Here is a 23,107-nt window from a genome sequence, read left to right as displayed (position 1 = left end):
CCTAAGGGAGCCTACAGGAAGCATGAAGAGAGATTTTTTGTAAGAGCATGTTCAGGAAAAGATAAGGGGCAATGGCTTCAAACAAAGAGAGTAGGTTTGTATTGGATAGTAGGAAGAAATTCTTTATTGTGAGGTTGGTGAGGCACTGGAACAGATTGCACAGAGAATTTGTAGATGTCTCCTTCCTGAAAGTGTTGAAGGCCATGTTGATCTGAGCAACATGGTCCCATGGAAGGTGTTGAAACTCGGAGACCTTTGAAGTCCCTTCCAACCCAAGCCATTTCATCATAGTTCTGTGATGGTCAGCACCAACCAGAAAGTCCACTGTATTTAGCACCTGCTAAAGTTTTCCTTCCCCGTGCTTGCCAGTGAACAGCGATGATGCCACAATGGTGAGGAAACAACTTTTTGAAGCAAAGTATTCTGTTTTGCCAAGAAAAGATGCAATTAAATAACAAAATGCCTTGTCATTCCTTAGGAAGCAAGGCTGGTGTCTTTTTAGCTGGGAGAGGGCAATACTGCATTCAAACCATTTAATTTTGGGTAATCCACTCACGTATTGAGTTGCCTTTGAGACAACATGTTTTTCTCCCTCAAGGGTTAGGAATCTTGAGCTTCTAGCTCCAAGTACTCTGAATTACATTTAAATTAGATAAGGTGTGCAAATCATTCAATTTCACCTTTCTTGGTACAGATTCTCTGCCATAGTGGGTAGTTACTAATCTGTGCTCTCTCAGTTTCTTTTCTGGAGGTCTGGTCTTTTAGCTGATCAGGGTTCTTTGATCTGCCCTTCCTCAACTGTTAGGAAATTTGCCCTACTAACAAAGCTAAGATCTTTATTACATCACGATGGCTGGCTGTGTGCTTTATGGGGATTCTTCTGGGCTCTACTAGCTCATATATTTCTTCTCCCTTTCTCACTGTGTTTTTTGAACACTTTACAGATTATAAAAGTAATATTTGAAGGACACAATGTACAGGTGTTATCATATGTCAGGTTGTTACACTTGCTGACTTTTCAGTGATGATAAGATATAAAATTTTGATTTTTAAATTATAAACATAGGAAAGCTGTATTTTAAGGCCCCCAATAATGTCAATTCTAATTTTTATTAAAATTACAAATTTTTATTCGTTTTGTTGCCATGGTTTTCTCATGGTTTAAATTTGGATTTTTTAAACTAATCAGCCAGATCCTGTGGTTTTTATACATGTATTCAGCTGTATTTGCAGTTCAATGTACTAAAAATATGGCTTTTGTCTGGATCTGGAGTTTTTCATGTTACTCATGTAGAGATGAAACAGAAAAATATAGCCAATATTTATCCAGTGGTGTTTTGATGTTAATTCTTTGACTGTTTGAATAATTGTTGCCAGAGTAGTATTTTACTCTTATTATATTCTTTTCATTGTAGTCAGTGAAGTCTGTGCTCTTGAATATAGTATTTTAAGCTGTGCTGTTGTCTCAGTTTTATATGGGCATGATAATTATTGTTACATATGAAAATCATGTTCTTGGCTAGGTAAAATGTCTGTGTGCAAAGAAGCAAGATCATAGGCGTCAGGAAACCCTTTCTTTCCTGGACCACTTCTTGGTCCCTGCTGCAGCATCAAGAACTAGCAGCAGCATAGCAAAGAGTCCTGGATGAACCCAGCTGTCTCATTTTCCTCAAGTTTTCTGGTACAGACAACTTTAAGCACCTTTGTCATTATCTTCAACAGATGTTCAACATCAATTTATGTTTATTTTCATTGAAAAGACGTAGCTATTCCAACATACTCAGTGAGGAAATTTGGTCTGATTTATGCTTCAAGTAGCTGAAAGGAATGTTGCATATGGAGAAAATAAAACAAGAAATTCCCAAAGCTTATTTTCTTCTTGGAGCATTTTAAATTCAGGTTTTCAGTCAGTGTGGTGTTGAGTTTTAAACCAGTGTCAAAAGTGATAGTTTAAAACAGTTTTAAAAGTTTTTTGTGATAAGCATGCTGGTTTAATACATAAAGACATATAATCCTGTGTGCCTTCTTCACTTGCAAAGTTTAATGTTTAATTTACATCAAAATTTGTTCAGTCCTTCCCTTTAAAATTAGAATTTCATTTCATTTTCTAATGTACTCTTAATACTGTTTCTCATGGAAGTTTTTGTAGAAAGACTGGTTTGTCTGCCCCTCAAACTTATGCAAGTTGTCAAATGTAGAATCTACATTTGAACTATTTACTGGAGAGGAATGACCAGTTTTAACTGCATTTCATGCTAAGATAGTGTTAAGGAATACATTCAGAGCAGGCAGCTCAGTGTGCGGGTTCAGTGCCTGGGGACAGAAACTCAGAGGCAAGGCAGGACCTCACAGCCTCCGGACTGCTCCACTTGGACTGTGAGGTGTAAAATCACGGGGATCCTTTGCTCAGGGTCCCTCCTCAGAGGCACCAGGTCAAAAAGTCATCTTTACTCCAAGATTAAATTATTTAAAGGAATAATTTAAAGGTGGACAGGGATCCAGGGCACAAATTATTTCCCTGCCCTGTTGCAATGCAAAAAGGTGAAACTATATCTAAGGTCTAATGCAAATAATAGTTTTCAATCCCCTCAAGGGTTAGGAATCTTGAGCTTCTAGCTCCAAGTACTCTGAATTACATTTAAATTAGATAAGGTGTGCAAATAATTCAATTTAATATTTAATAGATACTCTAATTTTCAAATCCTTTCAGGAGACAGTAAAAAAAGAAGCTTCCAGTTCAGGCTCTTCCTTACCTACAGCTTCTTATTTATTTTGTATGTAAATGTTTCCACTCATCTCCACTGATATCCTCCACCTTAGGTCTGTCTTTCCAAGGTGTAGTTTCACTGCCTGCATCTGCCACTGCTCATTTTTCAAATGATGTTAATATGAAGTTGAACTGATTTCTGACATCTGGCTGTTGCCCAAAGCATTACGAATAACCAAGAAAAAGACCAAAATCTTGTTAATTTGTGCTTTATGCTGCTTGGCAGCATCATAATAATTCTCAGTTCTTGAAACTGTGTAGGTTGTGAATGTATCACTGCACACTGTATGTTTGGTATTTGGGTGCCTTTTGGTATCTCAAACTGGGAAGGAGATATTTAAATGCAAAGAAAAATACTGTACCTGAAATCTGTGAGTTAGGCTTCTATACCCACATGAAAAAGTAAATGCAGTGAAAGAAGCAGAGTGCTTGGAGACATTGTACATGTATCTCAGCTTGTTCATAAAAGAAATATTCTCAGAGCTATACTTGCAAAGTGCCTAGCAAAGCTAGTGGGAATTGATAATATAGATTATTTTAAATAATAATTTCTTTAAGTCAGCAGGATTTTATGTGATAGCCCTGACCTATTCAGGACCTGAAAAGTGCTGTACAGTGAGACAGATTGCTTGGCAGCTGATCCAACAGAGTAGCATTAAATCCCCAAGGAATTTCCACTATCTATGCCTGTCCCATTCATATCTTCAAGAGTAAGCTGAATTTTTTCAGCAGTATCTTATCTAGAAGAATAAACACTTAAAAGGAAAAAAATCAAACTAAGAACATTCAACCAAAGTGCTTTACAGACTTCAGATATCTGTGTATTTGTATGCATATTTCCTCTTGAGGGGACAGACTATGAAAAAAATGTGTATTAACAGTGTTAGCCATATTTCCTGCACTTGTAGAATGAGGTTATAGATATAAATGAAGTATCAGTTGCTCCTTTTTGTTTCCTCCCAGCCTTACAGAATATCTGTGTTCCAGAGTTCTCCAGAGCCCAGGTAGAACAGAATGGCTCCCAGGGGCTGCATTCTGCGCTCACCCAAGGGCACATTTCCTTCTCCTTACCCTGCTCCCAGGTGATCAGAGGTCAAACTGTCCCTCTGGAGGAAACTGGATGTGCTGGCACATGCCTTCAGGAAAATGAGAGAAATATGCATTACTTCAAAATAAGTGATTCACTGACTTGTTTTCTTTATGTAGAAATCTGAGGAGTGAAAAAGGAACAGATTTTGAATAGGCATCACTGGGCCTTTGTGGGGCAATCAACGTTGTATGAGGCTGTAGAGATTATTTAGGCGTGGTTTTGGCTTTGCTGTCTGCTGTAGTCATACAGTAAGAATGAGACATAAAGATTTGAAATTAGAGCAAGGAATGTGATTCACTTTGTTTTGAATGTGTTTCTTAGTTTTGTCTTTAACAGAACTCTGATAGTCCCTGTGATCCTTGTGAGATTTCTCTCTTTCACAAAATCTGTGGGATTTCTGAGATATGTATAGGCTCCTCGGGTGTGCTTGAGTTACATCTAACCTGGATCTCTCAGCAGGTCTTTTCTCCAAGGACCATGTGCACAGTTTAGCAGCAGTCTTAACACACCTTCCTAAACAGTACTTGTGGTTTTGCAGGGCACTGTGTACATGTGTGTGAACTGCTGTTCTCTTCCTTCTTCACAGCCCAGAGAAGAGAGATTAGTACTGTAGGCTGGGGTAGGTCTGGTAGCTGGTTGATTATAGGAGCAGGATTTCAGGGAGTGCAGGAATACACTGTAGGTGTCTTTGGTTTTTACCTTTTCTTTTATTTTTCTTTCACTCCCCGTGCTCTCCCTTCCCCTTTTCCATGCCAGTCATCAATAAAATTACTTGGAATGTGGAACATAAATATCAGAGAGTTCATGCTTCATTAGACAGAACAAAAGAGCAGTCAGCATGATTTCCACAGACCTAGTTTGAAAACCAATCACTGTAACACTGTCCAGGGTAACCCCAAAAAAATATGTCTTGTATTCCATATTAGTGCAATGTTCTTATAGTTTCATACTTTTATACAATATGGAATTTCAAAAAGGACATTGGAGTGCTGGAGCATTTTCAAAGAAGGGCAATAAAGCTGGCAAAGAATCTGAACCACAAGTCCAATGAGGAAGCTGTAGTTTTTTAGCTTAGCTATTTGAAGGGAGGTTACAGCCAGGTGGGGATCCATCTCTTCTGCCATGTCTCAAGTAAAAGGATGTGAGGAAATGGCCTTAAGTTGGTGCTCCTGAGGAGGCTCAGATTAGATATCAGTAGAATTTTTTTCACTGAAGGAGCGGTTAGGCATTGGAGTAAGCTGCCCAGGAAGGTGGTGGAGTCACTGTCTCTGGAAGCACTCAAGAAGAGGTGTCTGGCTTTGGCTTTTGGGGATATGGCTGAGGGGTGGTCATGGTGGTGACAGGTTGTTGATGGCCAGACTAGATGATCTTGAAGGTGTCTTTTAACTTTGATGATTCCGTGCTTCTGTGAAGTGAGCATGTCCTCTGTTTTCTGTACTTGTAATAAAAAAATACCAAAAAACAAACAACAAACTTCTTGTCTGGAAAGACTTTGTGTGGAGGAAATTCTGACAATTAGGAAGGAAAGACAAGGTAATATTTTTTATTTTTTGAGTAGGAACAATTCAGACCCTTTTTAGAGTATTTTTATTAAGTAATTTCTTAATGGTAGAATACATGCCTGAATTATTTCTTTGCCTTGGTAAAGCACAAAGGCTCGATCTTGAGATGTTTTAATGGATATATGAACTCAAACTCTGCTTCTGTGATCACTGTTCTGAATCTTTATTCATTGTAATAAGCATCTCCTACAAGAATATTGTAGATATTTTATAATGTAAGTATAAGATTTTATTTTAACTGTGATGATTTTATTGAAATATTTTTAAAGGGATTAATCAAAGAATAATTAGAAAAATCAGTTTGATACGGGTAAATATATTTTCTCTTTAAAATGCTCACTTAATGAGGTATTAGCTTACCTTGTTCTGTCATGTAACAATACTGTGGCAAGACTGCTATACAGACTGCAAGGTCTGTTTTTCTATGTATTAGGTTTAAGGAATACATCTTGCCAGATTTTGTATGTAGATTTCACTGTGCAGTGATAGGAAGCTCCCAGTAGTTCGGAGGGAGTGCTCCCATGGACAAAGTGTGTACCAGTCAACATAAACACCAGAGAGTTATGTTGATATAGATGGCTTATAGGTGGTTTTTGTTACTTCTTTATACCCCCCCTTCCCCCGCTGGAGGACTACCATCATCAAACACATAATGTTTATTTATGTGTAGTGTGTGTGCATACATATGTACAAATATTGCTCCAAGGGACACTTTTTTGCTTCTGAGAGCAGGATTATCATGATTTTTTAGTAAGTAGGTTCCACTCGTCCGAAATCTACGTTATAGAATCAAAAAAACCTGGGAAAGAGTCTGTCCTGATTCATTCAATATAGCAACAAATTAAATTTATTCATTGAGTAGCTTTGAATTTTTCAGTGGCGTTCCATACCACTTGTTATAAAATCTGACTTTCTTGTATATTCTCTGTCCTTATTTTGGATGTGGCCTTGAAATTACAGCTGTACTGTTCGTATAATAACTGAGTGCAGGATTTCCTGCTTTACCAGAACTTCAACTAGGGACTTGCTAAAAAGGCTTGGATTATAATTATATTGGTGCTTAGGAAAGTATGTTCTTTTTCATGTGACCTGGACAGCAAGATCACTTTGTAAGCCCAGTGTAAGTAACTAGTTAAAAATGCAGTTGCTTCATGTTGTAAGGTTAGGAATACCAGTGTTGGAATTAATGAATTTTGAAATAATTCTCAAAGTGTAATTTAGAGAAATTAGGTAAAACTTCATTTAATTTTATTGCTTCCACAGAAACCGGAAATTATAGTCTCATACATCCTTTGTCACTATTTCCATCTGGTTGTGAAAGGCCAGCCTAGTTTTCTGCATGTGTGCCATTATTTGTGATTATTGCCTCACGTGGTCTTGGGAATTCCAGGAGGTGCAGCATGGCCGTGTATGCACCTAGAGGGCATTTACTAGGCAGTGCATTTTCTGAAAATGTTTTCAGATGTGTCACAGCCTCACACAAGGCTCTTCTATGTGGAAATCCAAAAGAAAGATGAAGAGGAGACTGGAAACATTTCTAAGTCCATCAGTAAGATACAGCTTGAGGATATGTCCCATGCATGTGGCTTACAGCAAAGAGTAACCAGTGTTCATCCCAACCTAGAATATATGCATGTTCTAGAGATTCATTTTCAGAATTTTTTCTCCCTTTTAACCCTATTTTCTCCTCTGCTAAACTTTAATTTTCTCCTCCGTTAAACATTCTCCAAAGGAGAAAGCCCAAACAGTAATAGGAAGTGTCATTAATATTAATTCAAATATGTTGTAGTTTCTAAGGTACAAAATACTAAGTTGATGCTATACCATTAGTTGCATTCCTGAATGGAATAAATATTTCCTCAACATGCATGAATGGGAATTGCTGCACTACTTACAATGCATAACTCTTTCATAGATTTTTGTACCTCCAATGATTGCCAGTAAAATCTTCACAACAATGTGATGCATTTTCCTCAACATACATTGTTTGAAGAAAAACAATTTTAGAATTCATGCACAAATTTTATACTTTTAATGGAATGTTTTTATCTCATTTTTCTTACACTTGACCTTTTGGATAGGAAAGAACTGTGGCTATTAGGAAATACCCTTACAACACTGAAGTATCAGGGATCACTCATTTCCAACTATGTTAAGTTTCCCAAGAGTCAAAATACTGGACTTAAACCCCATCAGCTGATAGAATTTAATTAAACAGAATTAATTTTATACCTTTTGTCACTATGTCTTTTGTGGGTATTCCCCACTTTTACTAGGGGAAAGAGGGGGAAAATTGTCGACAAGGTAATTTGAAAAATTATGATAAAGTTACTCAGGGAATATTGCTGTTACCAGTGGTGAACAGCAAGAATAAATTAGTTAATAGAGCTCAGATGCAGCAGTCAAAAGTATACAGTAGATCTACCTTTTTAAACATAAGTGCAAAATTCTCAGAAAAATCATATATCAGACATATGGAAATGAAAATGTGAAAAAACTTGTGACTTATTTACACATTAATCCTGATGCATTTGTTTCAACATTTTTTAGTAGTTCTGTGTGTGTGTGTGTGTGTATATATATACAAGCACACACTGAGATATAATTTATGAACCATTGAACCATGATTAAACAAAGATGCATGAGACTGAATGGGTAAAATTTATAATGTGTGTGTTTACTTGTGCTGAAATATTGTTTATTTAAATCAGTGCAATTCTGATATCATATATATTGTGTTTTCCTTAAATTCTGGAACAACGGTGGTGGTGTAAATACATCTGAACATGATACATAGATTAACATCAAGTTGGTTTACATGGAAATTGTTTCCAAAGTTGCTGCTCTCTATAAAGTGAAATATCTTTTAAGTGAAGAGAATAGCATTATAAAATTGTTTTCAAATATTTAAGGCTGTATATCTAAAGAAGAGAAATCTGACAGAAACAAGTTTAGAACTTGTCAACATACAGGGAATTTTTCTTGAAATTCAAGGGTTTGTTTTTTTTTTATATGACTGCATAATTCTTCTTTAAAAGACTGAAAGTTTAAAAGTATTTCCTGTATTTAAAACTGTTATAAATCAAAATGGGAGGATCATTGCAAATTTGTAATTTGAAGATAGATGGATGTAGATACCTGCCAGTGGCTGTTGTTAAATATATTGATAATGTGCACTTTTTGTTTACTGCAAAAGTAAGTTGTAATATACAGTCAGGCTTAACTTCCACAAATTATAATAGTCAATTCACTGTAAAACACATCTTTCAATAAGCTGTGTTTTCCATATTTTAAGAATACTTGCATCCAAAAATGCTGGAATTTTGCCTGCTTTAAATACTAAGTTTACTCTATTGAGTTAGTAAATAATAGCAGAAATAAAGCTTAGGTCAGTATTTACTTTGAGAAATTATTAAGCTCAACTATAATTAGCATGAACATTGTATGTATTGTTACATATGCTCTCAGCAGTGGAAAGAAATTCTTTAAAGGTTTAGTCTAGAAATGCTGTTTTTTTTGCATCTGGAATTGTCAAAAATGTCTGCTGTTAATTTCTTCTGAAGTAAATTTTGAAATCTGAAGAAATACCACCTGGTCAGATTGCCTATTTGTCAAGATCTGTCTAAAGAAAATTGTTATTTATTGGGCTCTGCAGAAATAAATTACAAATTTATAAAAAGGAGGAAAATTAGCATACAATGCTAAAATACATTCTTGAGAAGCTGAAGGGGCTTCCAGATTTTTTAAATGCAGATAGCTCCTTTCCTACTATTTTTATACTCTTTTGATTGTTTGATGCAAGAAGGAAGTCTGAGCATGAAAAAATTATCAATTTAGCAGGTAAATTGTACCCAATAATTTGATAGGTTTATTTATTTTGATTTTTTTTTTCATAAGACATTTAAATATGGGGGAGAAGGTCCTACTTTCTTCAAACCACGCAAAGCAGTAACATTGCTTTATGTAGAGACCTCAGGTAAAATCAGCCATGGAGCTGGGATTATTTCTCCCTGGTTATCAGACTGTTCAGTGCTTCAGAGACCACTTGTGTGAGCACAGTGCAGAACACCAAAGTGATCTACCATTTGGTTGTTCCCAGCATGAGCCAGGAGATGTAACAATACTTTCAATTTCTTTATGTGAATTTCAGTTGAGCCACATCAGTGTTCTCTTGGATAAGCTTGTTCGAATTATCGCGTTCATCTGTCAGTATGGTGTAATTTAAATATACTGTAGTACTGTACAAAATTTTGTTCCATTCAGCAGAATCTCTGTTGCCCCCTTTTGCAGATGACGGTTGCTGCTGGTACGAGCATTGAGAATAACATTCAAAGGACCATATCCTGCCCTAATGTATGTTCAAAATATCTTGGTTTTTTGCGTAATTTAAATGTGAAGCCTCCTTATGTGAATATGATATTTTGTTGCCCACAGAAACTTGTGCATCCCGAGGTTACTTCACATTGTGTATTTCAGGGTCAATGAATATTGTACTACAAGTGAGGTCTCAGCCTATCAAAATTCCCAAATTGCTGTGATTTCTTTCTATACAGTTCAATGGTGCAGCTAAATAAAGGTGATGATAATATATTCATAGTTCCTTCTGCATTTACCTTGCTTCCCAGCCAGCTCAATGCTCCTGTCAGTTGAAATCAGTAGAACAGCAATAGACAAAATGAGGAAAGCAATGAGAGGCTATATTTATTCTACTTAACCTTGTCCTAAATTGCATTTTGATATGAAGATGTGTAATAATAAATTGTGGAAGGTATGTAATTTCATTTTCATTACTTAGGCAAATGTATATTATTACTTAAAATAGAAGGAGGGAGGAGTTATAATTGCTTATCAAAGGTAGAATTAGTGATATATCTGGTTAAGAAAAGAAGCAAATTATTCACTTGGAGTATAATAAGTAATTTGTCTTTTTAGACCAAAACTATTTAGATAATGGAAAGTCATTGGGACAAAATTGAACTCTTATACATTAATGGGGAAACATTAATGAAAATTGGGACGTACACTTGAGAAAAGACTGTGGCTTTGACTTTTATAGAAGCTATTTTTTATCATGTAATGTGTTTACTAATTTATTTTTCAACTAAAGATTATCATATTTATAGGGGAACTGGCAGATGGAATTCTGAATAAATGCTTCCATCCCCTTAAGTTTTTTGAAGATATAGAAAGTAACCAAAGAACAAGCACAGTCTAGTTAAAGTAACTAATATCTAAACGAGAAAATGCTGTGATTTAGTATTAGTAAGAAGTTAATATGTCCTCCCATTGTGGGAAAATAATTTCAAACTATTCTTTCTGGAGAGTGCTTTTAAGGGAACACAGAGAAATTTTTTACACTGCATTTTTAGAAGATACTGCACCTGACCATCTGAATAATTGTGGATTTCTGCATACATTTCTGGAATAGATCAATATTATAAATTCTTGGCTATGTTTTTGTACTGTTTGATTCCATTTTCACTCTTGCTTCTGTGCAAAGGAAAAACCCTTCCTCACTACATAGTGTATGATTAATCTCCAATCTCTTCTGGATTTTTAGCATGACTTCACCTTCTCTAGTGCAACTTTAGTATCCCAGTTTGCAAATTGTACTATTTGTAATGGAAGCTAGTGATGTAGACAGACAATAGCTAGTAATATAGAGAGACAATAATATGGCAGGAATTATGAGCATGGAAAAATGCACTATTTCCAATTTAGTTATAGAAGTCCATGCTATTACTTCAAAATGATTTGTGATCTTTTAATTTTCTTTGAGCAACCTGCTCTAGTGGAAGGTACCCATGCCTGTGGCCAGGGGGTTGGAGCTAGATGTTCTTTAAGGTCCTTTCCTACCCAAAACATTTTATTAATCTGTGATTTTTGAATTTATAATTAAAAATCACCAAAATTTGTTATTTATAAAAGAATCCTGTTCAGAGATAGAATATAATCCGTATCAATACCTACAAGTGATCCAAATGCACTTGAGCAAGAGCAACAAGTGGAAATCCGCACTCAGCCTTTCACCCAGCACCTTGAAGGGAAGACAGGAAGGCGAGTCAGTTCTATTTTACAAGGACAAAATTAAGTAAATAATTTCTTTTATTCCATTCAATGCCAACCTCTCAGTTACCTGTGTGAACCATAGTTTTAATGGTGGGCATTAAGACTGTCAAATCTGCAACTCAAATTGTTTGAATGCATGGTAAATTTTCAATTATTGGGCTACATTATTGTGAAATGTTTCATGTAATTACTGTGAATAGCACAACTTCTGCTTATTGCAAAAGGGATAACTACTACAGAGGATAGCCTCAAAACCATAACATTTTCAATCAGTATATGTTGCACTGTTTCAGCATTTTAATTACATGGCATTAATAATAAGTTGTAATTAATTATAAACCTCAGTTACTTAGTCAAAAAGGCACAATACATTTGGTTTGGCTTTTCTGGCTCCTAATCTCACACCCAAAATATATTTCTAGAACTACTTATATAGAAGCAATGTTTGAAATTCTAAAACCATAAAGAAAACATAGATGTTTCATGAGACAAATATGCTAAAATATTAAACAAGCTTTCTTAAGCGTGAGTAACATTTCTTAGTGTTATTAGTAACAATGTAAGCAGGTTTTTAGATATAAGGGGTTTGTAGTATGTCATTTTGATTAATGGAAACACACTGCAAGTCTTGCAATAAAGCTGAAGCTCAGGAAGAGGCTGCAATGTATTCAAAATTGAGAATTCAGCTATTATGGTGGTTTTCACGATACAACTTTGTGGACAGGTTACCACATATTAAGAGTTCTAATCTGTGTGCTGTTGCTTTGTGAAGTTTGCACCCTCATAATTATAGACTTTAATTTACATTTATTCCCACATAAACTTTATGTTTTCTATTGTTCATTATTACCAACTGGTCATGCAGCAGAAGCTGAGGGAAGAAATGGATATTATATACAATAATAAAATTCTTTGCTGATTATTCTCCTCTGTATTGTTTAGTAGGATATTAACTGCTAGGTTTTCTGTTTTTCATGCAAGATATCCCAAATCATTATTCTGTCTGTCTGTCTAGCTATCTGTGTTTTTTTATATATTGGCCTTTAAACAACCACTCCAATTGCTGTATACGTCATAAACACCATTGCTTAATAAGAATATTAGTAGATACAAGCTTAAAGTACACATACATTATAAAATGGCTGGATAACATTACTGCTGGATGTAGAGTCACTTAGGGCAGCCTATCATACTGAGATATCTCAGTGCCATCCCATGATAACAGCAAGCAGTGCACAAAGACAAGACACTTTGTATGCAGACCCAGTTGCTGTGGCTGCCTGACCCTGAGCTTCTGCAAAATTGCAGCACTAATGCTTCTTTTCTTTACAGCTCTTTAAGGTCCACAGTGAAAATGTAAACAGAAAAATACAAAACAAAATGGTAACAGATACTAAACATGCTGTGTCTCTTTATTCAGAACAGAACTTGAATCTGTGTTTTTGTAAAACAAAATTGAGCTATATAGTAAATGAAGACATGCTTCACTGTACATAATTGGAAAGAAAACTATTTAATTTTAATCAAGTGCAAACACAATGCATCCTGTTCTTGAACCATCAGCTGTAACACTCCTCTTTCATGGAAAAGCCACATTTGTTTTGTCTAAAGAGATGCACACCTTCAGAAATTCTTTGAGCTAGTCAGAAGTTTCAGAGTGTAAGTAGTCTGAAATGCTGGGTCTTTTCAATTCCAGCATATGTGATTCAGACTGCTTTTTCTGGGTAGACACTTTTATTCATTACAAGCTTAATGTGCTTAAATTTTTGACCTCAATTTTTTATTATTTTATAGCTTAAGCCAACATGTAGAGAATATCTATAGACATTTTATACAGGAGCTCTGTAGGAAAACAGCAATTTGTTTATATTTTGACAAATTCAGCAGTTATGCAGCATCTTATAAACTTGCTGGTTTTCATCCATCAGCAATCTTAGTTCTTTATATCAGAAGGGTTTTTGAGAGGGTTGCAGTAAGGAGGGGGCAGAGGATGAAAGTGTTGGTAATATACAGATGCCTTAAAATATCAGCATATTTCCTTTCCTCCTATACAAAAATAAAACTGTACTTCCAAGGTTTTTTTAATCAAGGATTAAATCCTGCTTTTTTTCATAAGTTTGTTCATTTGATTAAATTGAGCATGTCTTTTCCTTAAATTGTAGCCTTATGACTTTATTCTGAAGCAGAATTTTTTTTCTATGTTGGGAACATTTCTGAGATCAAGAGGAAAAACTGAACTGCTACAGATAGGAAGAAAAAAGTCAGATGCCAAAATATAATTGCAGGCCTCCAACATTTCTCAGATTGTTATGAAAGCACACTGAGCTTTCAGCTCAGCTGCTTCAGCTCATTTTCCACCTTTATAGAAACCAGGAATTTAAACAGTGACCTACAAACAGTGACCTACCACTTGAAGCTAGAAACCCATTTTTGTGTGGTCACCTGACACTTTCAAGCTTCAGACCCTCTTGACACATAGGTGTCTTACTTATGTCCATGGAAGGAGAAAAATTGCAGGCAGGTTTCTTTTCTCAAGTTTTTCATAAACTCCATAGTTTAAAGTCTTTGGGAGTTCCTTCATTCACAAATAAATTTGCAAAAGGAAAAGCAATTTTGATTTCTTCTCAGAGACAGTGATTGTACAGTTCTGTATTTCCAGCATGGCACTAATGTTTGGCCCTCACCTCTCACTTCCCTGCCACAGGGCCAGCAAATCTCACAGTGCAGCCAAGCATTTCTGCTTCTGATCTCATGACAGGCAACCCACTGGCAGGTCTGCTGCTGGGCCAGCTGTGCCAAGTGTGTTAAATCAGGAGCTAGAAAGAGACAGCAGCAATGCTTTTCAACTGGGGAGATGTATTGCTGGCAAATGAACGCCTTGGCAGCAGTGGGGTGTCCTCATCCTCAAGTATGTGGCAGCACCCTCCTGGCAATGCTCTCACATGCACAGCATCGTGTCCTGGCATAGCTTTACAGGCATTCCAACGCTTTCCCACGGCACTCGGCCTGACTCAGGCCCAATGCATTGATTTGAGAGATTGGAAAGTGCAAAATGGAAATCAGGAATTCAGAATTGTAGCAGGATTTGCAAGAAACAATTCTCAGATGATATCTAAGTTATTCCACACCAGAGACTGTAGCTTCCTATAGCCACAGAAGGAAGATCTAGATATGGAAAGAACTATGCTTTGGGGAGAAGAGCGTGTTTTCATTGGTTTTTTGGTAACATTTTTCCTTTGGGTTATTAGTGAGAAAAAAATCTTAGCCCTATCGCAGAAAGCAGGTGGGACAAAATCTTTTCATAACAGGGATCTAATGTACAGGAAATAATTCTCTAGATAACAATGATGCTTCTAGATACTTTGCTTTACTCTCTCCTGCAATTTGCATTTGTCTTGCAGAAGAGGGGTACAGAAGAGCTATCATCTGTTAATGGTGAGGAAATAACTCATTTGGCAAAAGGCAGTTGGCAAATTCCTTTGAAAGAATAAAAGAATGCCACCCATGCCAAGATGTGTGAAAAATAAATCACCTATGATTGAGATTATTTCTGTGTTTAGAAATATGCAATGTTTATTGTGTACAGCTTTTGCTTAGCAAAGCTGGGAACTTTTCTTGCTGCTGTGATGCTGTTGTCGAACCAAGGGGAGGCAGAGAAGGAAGCTCTCCCAGGGGAGAAGTTCCTGGACCAGAATAAGCAAATAATTAAATTGAAAAGGGCAGCCATGGACTGGAAGGGGGGAAATAGTTATGACTCATTAAGCATGGAGTGTGGAAGCTGGTGGGGGATCAGAGACATCAGTGAGAACTGGGGCTGGTGTGTATGGGGGAGGAACAGATCTGAGAGGGAGGAGAAGGAAGTTTCAATGGCACAGTTCTCCAGAAAACTGAAAAGGCAGATATTTTCATGGAAATGTGAAGTTTTATTGGAAAGATGTCTCAGAGAGGCCTGAAGTGGTGCCCCTTCCTAAGGTATCTTGAGTTCCAGCAGAGGAAACTCTGAATGATGGTATAATAGGTGGCACTTGTCATGTGATCTGGACATTTCTACTTCTAGCTCTCTGTTCAGCCCAGATTTGATGCTGTATATCAGGCATATCTAACATGTTGATGAGAAAATTATTCATTCCACTCTGGAAACTTATAGAGGTTGTATTATTAAATATACTTGTGAAATCCTTAGACTTCCGGATTAATTCCAAGTCAGTGAAATAATCAATGTCACAGCAAGCTATATACTGCACTTAATTAAATATTTTAAGGGAAAGGCCCTAACTGCTAGTTCAACCACTCAAATCTCTGGTAAGAGCTCGGCTTCTAGACAACAGTAATCCTGGTACTGGCACTTAAAAAACACTCTTACACTTTTCTCACCCCTTTTACTGTAATTATATATAGCAATATATTACATTTTGAGTGGTGAGGTGGAAATTTTGTTGTAATTGTTTTCCCAGCCAATAGTTCTTCTTTATTAAGTTGCTAATAGTTGTCCTCTAGAAGGAGAAACAAACATGCCCTGAGAAAAAAAAGGAATTATTTTAAAGGTCAGTATTACTTAAGCATTTATTTCATGCTTACAGCAGACTGCAGTTAGAAGTAATTGGAAAGTGTACTGATATTGCAAGTGACAGACCAGAGGAAAAAGCTTGCACCAAAGATTGTGTCCTGAGTTTCCTTGGTGCCTCAAGGAAGTGCCTGGCTTGATAATGCCCAAATGCTTTATACAGTAATGATGGAATATAATATTAAGGTAAGGATTAAGCTTGATTTCAGTTTTCTAAAGGAAATGCCTGCGGAAAAAAATACTGTGAGAACTCTAGACATTCTATCTAAAATACAACATAGTTATTTTCTTTGAGCATTAATGACAACCCATTAAAAGAAGTTTAGAGAAACTCTCCTTCCAATTGTGCATTTATATTCTCGTACTGCTACAATATGAAGTAATTTGTTTGCAAAAAAAATATCCCAGAAAGAGCAATATGATCCTTCTGTAGATTTTGAGTTTCCCCTGACCTTTGAATTACATCATTTTTATTTCCTTCACATGTACTAAGCCTAGTAAGTTACCTAGGTAGTGATAAAATGAATTTTGCAACTCTCTTCTGATTAAAATATAGATGCTTTTTAATCAAAGCAACTAAAACAAGCCCAAAAAAGCAAAAAAAAAAAAAAAAAAAAAAAACAAACAAACAAAAAAAAAAAACCCAAAAAAACTTCTGGAAAGTTTTATCATCCATCAGTTATTTTTGTCTGATCTTTCTTATATCTAATTATTGTATTTATTACATAAAATATTTATTTTTGATCTTGATAGCTCTATTCCCCAGATTACACATTTTAGACACCAAGCAATATCAAATTGCTAGCATCATCTGGCTTCTTGTTTCACTACTCCCTGTCTCATATTTTATGGAGGAAAAGGCATAATTATAGGATAAGGGAGAAATATGAAAAGGCAGGTGATTTGAAATAAGATACATATTTAATAGTGAAACAGGTAAAAAAAAAGAAACACATTTTGGGACCAGTGAGCAGAAAGCAAGCTAGTGAAGATACTTCTAGCAGACCATCCTATGATCTGCCTAACTTTCTCTCTCTTAAATATGTACTTTTATATATGAATAGGTTATTCCTGAGAAAAATAATGCATAAGTTTTACTACCATGACATCTTTTGATTCGTATTCAGCTATTCCTTGGCTTTATTATTATTGCAATTGAACTTATTGCAGATTTTATTCAAATGGAAAAAATAATCCTTTTCTGATCTTAGTTTAAAAACTTCTCAGGATTAGTCTGCCTCTAAATTTCTGGTTTCCAAGTAGTATTAATATAATTCTTGAAATTGGATAGTAAGAAATCATAAGAAATTTTACATAAAGTAATTAGTGTCTTCATTTTTAAATACTAATTTTGAAAAATATATTTGAATAAATAGCCTTATTTCATTTTTTCTGTCCTCTCCATGACCACATTCTCCAGGTGATGATCAAAACCAATTTTTAATTTTTGCTGTGGTTTATGGATTCAGATAATACTGCACTTGAGGAATAGATAGGTCAATTCTGAATAATTGAATCAGTTAAGGTATTTCAAAGTCTGGATGTCAGCTTGGATTTAGATGCAGAGCATGTGCTGGGAGGCTGGTTTCCTTTCATAAGTCCTTGATATCTTCTTGTCATGAGATCATTCTGTGCCTCCCCTTGAAGGGCATGATCCCTGCTAGGAAGAGGGGGAAGGGAAGCAAAAATGTGACAAGGTTATAAGCATAGAAGCATAACTGTTTCCACTTTGCAAAATTATCAAAGAAATAAAAATAGCTTGTGCGCATCGCCAAAGTCTTACTGGGTTTCGAAAGAGAGAGAAGTAGCTCTAAAATGGTCTAATTTTTCTGGTGAATTATATAAGTAATTGAGTATTGATTTCAATATATTTTGCTCATTTTCATCAGATGAAAATTTGGCCCTGGTCACTTTGACCCACTATTTTGATAGAGAAAAATCATTAAGAAATTAATTAAATGTAATTAGATTAAGCTTAAGGTCTAATTCTTCTTGCAGTCATACAAAATGAGTTTTGCATTTTTATTTAGTTTCAGAATAATTTTTTACTTTTTCTTGAAAATATCATTAACAATGCTTTATTAGGAACTGTAGTCTTTGAAATAGTTTTCTTCTTAAAAACTTCATCCTCCAATTTCATAATGCATTTTGATTTGTTCCATAAACAATGTCTTTGATATTTCTCTTAGAGCAGATCAAGACAGAGAACTAACCACTTCCACTCAATTGATTTTAAAATATTGGGTAAACATCAATATTTATCTTGGAAATGAATCAATTTTGATTGATAGCTATATTTGAAAAAATGCAGTTTTTCAGTATGTATTTTTTTGCTATCAGATCCAGTTAATCAATATGTGAATTACCTGCCTGGCTGTTTAAAAGAACATGAGTTTGTCATAAATTATATGGACTGTAGATAGAAAGTTTGTCTCGGGTCTGGGCAGTCACCTGGTAATTTTTCCTCATTTTTCTTTTCTCACACGTTTAGATCTGTTTTAACTCAGAACCCAAATCCAAATGAAACTAGTAAAAGCAGATGAAGGATAAAATTAGGATTAAGAGGTCAGAATCTGTTTAGTATTTCTGAATTGACATTTAAGATGTGATCTCTGTGACGTGGTCTGTCAGTCTAGTCTCATGAACTCCTGCCCAAAAGTGTGGCATTCTTGTTAATTTTCCTGTTCTGAGATCCCTTTGGGGACAAGACCAAGCTGTTATAATGGTAGAGTTTCAAGATCTCATTTAAGTCCAACTCCAGAACCAGCTGTCCAGGTGACATACACCTAGGGATGGTTTCATCATTCAATAGATTTAGTTACTTCTACAAAGAAAATATGCCTTAAGGGGATAGTTCCTTTCAGGAGCTATCTTGTGGCATAATTCCTTTTTAGTAAGCGTGGATGTGTGAACTGTATTTCTATTTTTTACCTAGTCCAAAATACTCCAAAGGTATCCCTGAAGGCACATGATTCTCCCCTTTTCATGGCCTTGCCTTGAAATATTCTGTTCCCACATGACAAAATTATGATATTTTTGTGGTTATTCATTTATTAGTATGTCTGAGGAACAGAAAAGGTTTATACAGAGTTCTGTGGAAAATTAAATTTTTATGAAGAACTGCCCTCTAGCAAACTGTGCTTTCATTCTTTACTCTAGAGAGGAAACGAAGGATGAGGTCTTCTTTGTACTATCCCTGTCACAGCTGGTGTTACCATGCACTCTCCAGCTGTAAACAGAGCAGATGGAGTGTTCTGATTGTAAAAATGAGCTTATTTAACCTGAGCAAAAGCATGTGCCCAAGATCAGGACACGGAAAGCAAGGTAAGGGTCAATGCTGTGGCAAAAAACTTGGAAATTCCTAGCACAGTGAGGGAGCCGGGGACTAGAAGGACCTGCAGGACATCTTGAGTCATAAATATCAACCAGATGATCCAACAGCCATCTGCAGAGTAGTTTTTTGATTCTGCCACTCATGTGGACAGCTCCTGCTGCAACTTGCAAATTACAGACTATTGCTCTTTGCATATTTTCATTTTATTCTCATTGGTTTCAGTTACTGTTCATGTCTCTGCCGTTATTTTGTTTGCTTGCTTTCCTGTGTGCAGTTCAATGCACTTTTAAGAGCTGCTTCATTTTGCTGGAAAGAAGACCTTACTATTCCTCAGAAGTAGGAAGAATGCATTTCCTATGGTTTTAATCACAATGTTATTTTGACTTCAAGATTAACATGGTCCATGTTGGTGGTCCAAAACTGTGTAAAGGAGGTGGCAGCAATCAAAGCACTGAAGGACAGCATACACACCACAGAACACAGACCCAGCAAAGTCTAGATGCTGCTGTATGAAATTGTATAATGCAGCTCTCCAAAGGGGTTGCTATTTGTTTGTCAACCCAGGTGGCTGTGATGTCTGTCTTTTCCCATTCCAGTTGATTTACCAGGAAAATTGATTATGTATTATGTAGCTGAAGCCAATTATCTGTCATTTTGTCTCTGCCTTGTCCCTCTCAATTTCCTGCTTCTTTTTTTATACTTAGTTTCTAACTTCCTTTGGAAAGAAAGCATATCTTTTTGTGCTTTCACACAGTAGGATGAAATAGGCCTTGAGGTAGGGTTTCTAGTGCAAATTTATAAAAATTACTTAATACGAAATAATTTTTTTCTTTACCTGAAGAACACAGCATAAGAACTGAAGAAAAGTTTTTTTATTTTCACTTGGATCAGCCAAAGACAATGCTCAGTATATTTGGCCTCAATGAGAAAGTGTTTCCAAGTATTGTACTGCTGATGGCAAAACTTTCCAAAGCTCTGTAGGCATGGGATTGAAAGAGACATAGAAATCATTACACTGGGCAATTCTGGTTGCTGGAAGGGAATGCATAGGTTGAATTCAGCTTAAACCTGTTGCTCTTCAAAGTCACTTTTGCTATTTTCTCAGTATATATAATAACTTATAATTGTTGGGTTGAGCCATATATACAGCTTCCCCATGCTGATCTGACTGGCTCAGGAAAATAAGGTTTTCTGTTATTTTAGGGAAGTCCTTGTACACAACCAGGTGACTCTCAACTGACACAGCCATTTATCTGCAATAAAGGCCACCCACTGGTCCCCTTGGTGTTGAGGTGAATTCCTATATGATATCTGTGGCTACATCCAGAATTCTTTTTTAAGCTTCATGGGTTTATCATCTTTGTCTTCTCTGAGCTTCATTTCAAGGTAGAGGTTTATTGATTGATCATGCAGAATTAGCAATATTGCAAATTACAACAAATATTCTTGTAAGAACAAAAACAGAACATTAAGCAATTTGTATATGCATTTCTCCCTTTTTCTTTAACAAGTTCAGTTAACCACATTCAGATAATAAAGATGAAGTTTCTAAAATTTATGGTTTTGAACAAATATTCTGGAATACAGAAGTCCTAATAAGAAAATTTCATCAACATATAACACAAAAATTATGATACTGCACAGAGTAAGGGTGAAGAAGGCATCAATCATATGAATGAATCTGTCCATTACCTCATTAGCTCTCTGATAAACAAACCACAGATTTGTTTTTAAATGTTTTATAAAGATATCCATTAAATAATATTCACTTATTACAGAGGAGGTCTTCAGAGAATAATGTAAAGGAAATTTAATTAACTTTTTATTTAAAGATTAGGAGACGTGTAAGTTCCTAGGCATAATGTTATCTGAAGATCTAGTGAATGCTGCATGCACATACGTACATACAGTTTTACATAAGCTATGCAATAATAGACAATTTTTTTAAAATCTCCACATGATTTGTAGAAAAAATTAAAATCAATTTGAATAGCAACCCAAGGCAAAAAAGAAAATAAAACTTTATGCAAAGCTCAACACGGGCAAGGATGTTCTCAAGTATTTTATTTCTACAGTCATGGGCTCACTTGTCTGTGTATATAAAGTGCAAAGAGGGATAGCCTTTTTATGCCCTCTGTTTTTGCAAAATTTCCTCATTCTGTTCTCGTGCCTGAGAAGGTGGGGTTTTTTGAGCTGAGAAAGTATTTTGATATGATTGTAATGCTTTGGTGTTCCGTTAGTTTGGGGAGTGGAGGGGGATTGTGTTTTTTTCCATAAAGATTTGAGGGGGTAATGAACACTGAAATGCTGTCACTGCACTTTAATTATTTTAGTCTGCTGGTTTTTGTTGGTTTGTTTTTGTTTTTTTTTCCCCACTGAATGCAGCTGAAAAATAACTCCAAAATGTAAAGAATTTAAGTACATAGAATGCATTTCTTTCTTAGGGCACAAGACCTGTATATTTAATTTTAAATAAAAATTACTTTCTCATAACAATGCTACTAAAATTTTAGATAATAAAGGCTAGAAATGGAAATTCTAGACAAGACACAGATTTACAGAATACTGAAAACCAATTGATTAAAAAAAAATGAGAAGAGGTGCTGCAAGGTGTTATCTCCAGCTCTGTAATGTGAACTGATTTTCTTGCATGCCAGTAGTGCTAAAATAGATGACTACCTACATAAATATCTTTAGGACTTTTAGTAATGTGATGGTTGCATGCTAAATATAGCACAGGCAGCAAGCGTTTTGGCACACCAGTGCAGATTTCCAGTTCATCAAGCAGGTCGAGGCACCACAGAGGGCTCTGCCCAAGTTTACTGAAGCATTCATTACCTTTCCAAACTGGTTTAGCACCCAGAGAGGGACTTTTCGTGCCAGATGACCCAGAGATGGTTTACAGACAAGCTGTGAGGTATCTGTGGTACATGTGAGAGAGCTGAGTTGAAGGGTGCATGGCTACAAGTGAGACAGTGTACAGACAAGCTGTGAGGTATCTGTGGTACATGTGAGAGAGCTGAGGCTGGGCTGAGTTGTGGGTGCATGGCTACAAGTGAGACAGTCCTTTATGGGCAGAGTTTTGTGGGATGTAGACATCAGGTGGAAACAAGAGACTCTGGAGTCTTCTCCAGAGACTACTTTGTTTCTTATTCCTGGGATTCTTTCATTTCTCCTTGTCACAGCCCTTGTCAAACAATATAAATTTACAAGTACTGAGCTAAGTGTCTGCTTGGAGCAGAAATATCCCACATATTTTTGCTGTATGCTAAATACTTTCTAGATGTTTTCTAGACAATTATCTTTTTGGGATGACACAGATTTTAGGGCTTCAGACTAAGGATTATGGTTCTAAATCAAAGTTTGTGAAATATAACATGATTGATGTAATTAGCTGTTTTCCTTACTACACTTGACTAAGTCCCAGTGGGGTTTTTTTCACTAGTGGGAAAGCACACACATTCCTAAAGAATGGAGAACTGGTGAGGTATGATTTTCTGCAGGATTTGTGTGACTATGGTAGTCTAGGTCTAGCTTTTTTATGAGATTTAAACATATCTGGTGGGAATATTTAATAGTTTGTATGTGTGCATTTGTGATTGTGCATGAATTTCACTAACATACTGCCTTTGAAAGATAATTTTTATTTTCTATCCCCTTCATATGACTCCATCATATTTTGTGCTGGAAGCTGTAATCCTAAACAGAGTTTTCCTGAGCA

General features: G+C 35.9%; 1 protein-coding gene across 18 annotated transcripts in view; it reads left to right on the top strand.

The window, feature by feature from the left end:
- PPFIA2 (PTPRF interacting protein alpha 2) overlaps positions 1-23,107 on the top strand; it is a 286,017-nt gene that overhangs the window by 134,899 nt on the left and 128,011 nt on the right. For 8 of the 18 annotated variants that reach the window (XM_039703927.1, XM_039703924.1, XM_039703926.1 and 5 more), the window contains one exon: positions 9,710-9,772. The exons of the other annotated variants lie outside the window; for them this stretch is intronic. In XM_039703927.1, coding sequence (XP_039559861.1) covers positions 9,710-9,772 — 63 coding nt within the window. The remainder of the gene's footprint in view (positions 1-9,709; positions 9,773-23,107) is intronic. 18 annotated transcript variants of the gene reach the window in all.

The sequence above is a fragment of the Passer montanus genome, unplaced genomic scaffold (genome assembly GCF_014805655.1).
Source record: "Passer montanus isolate IOZ18808 unplaced genomic scaffold, ASM1480565v1 scaffold17, whole genome shotgun sequence".
NCBI lineage: Eukaryota > Metazoa > Chordata > Aves > Passeriformes > Passeridae > Passer > Passer montanus.
Note: the sequence above shows the minus strand (reverse complement) of the source record. Positions and strands in the feature narration are given on the sequence as shown.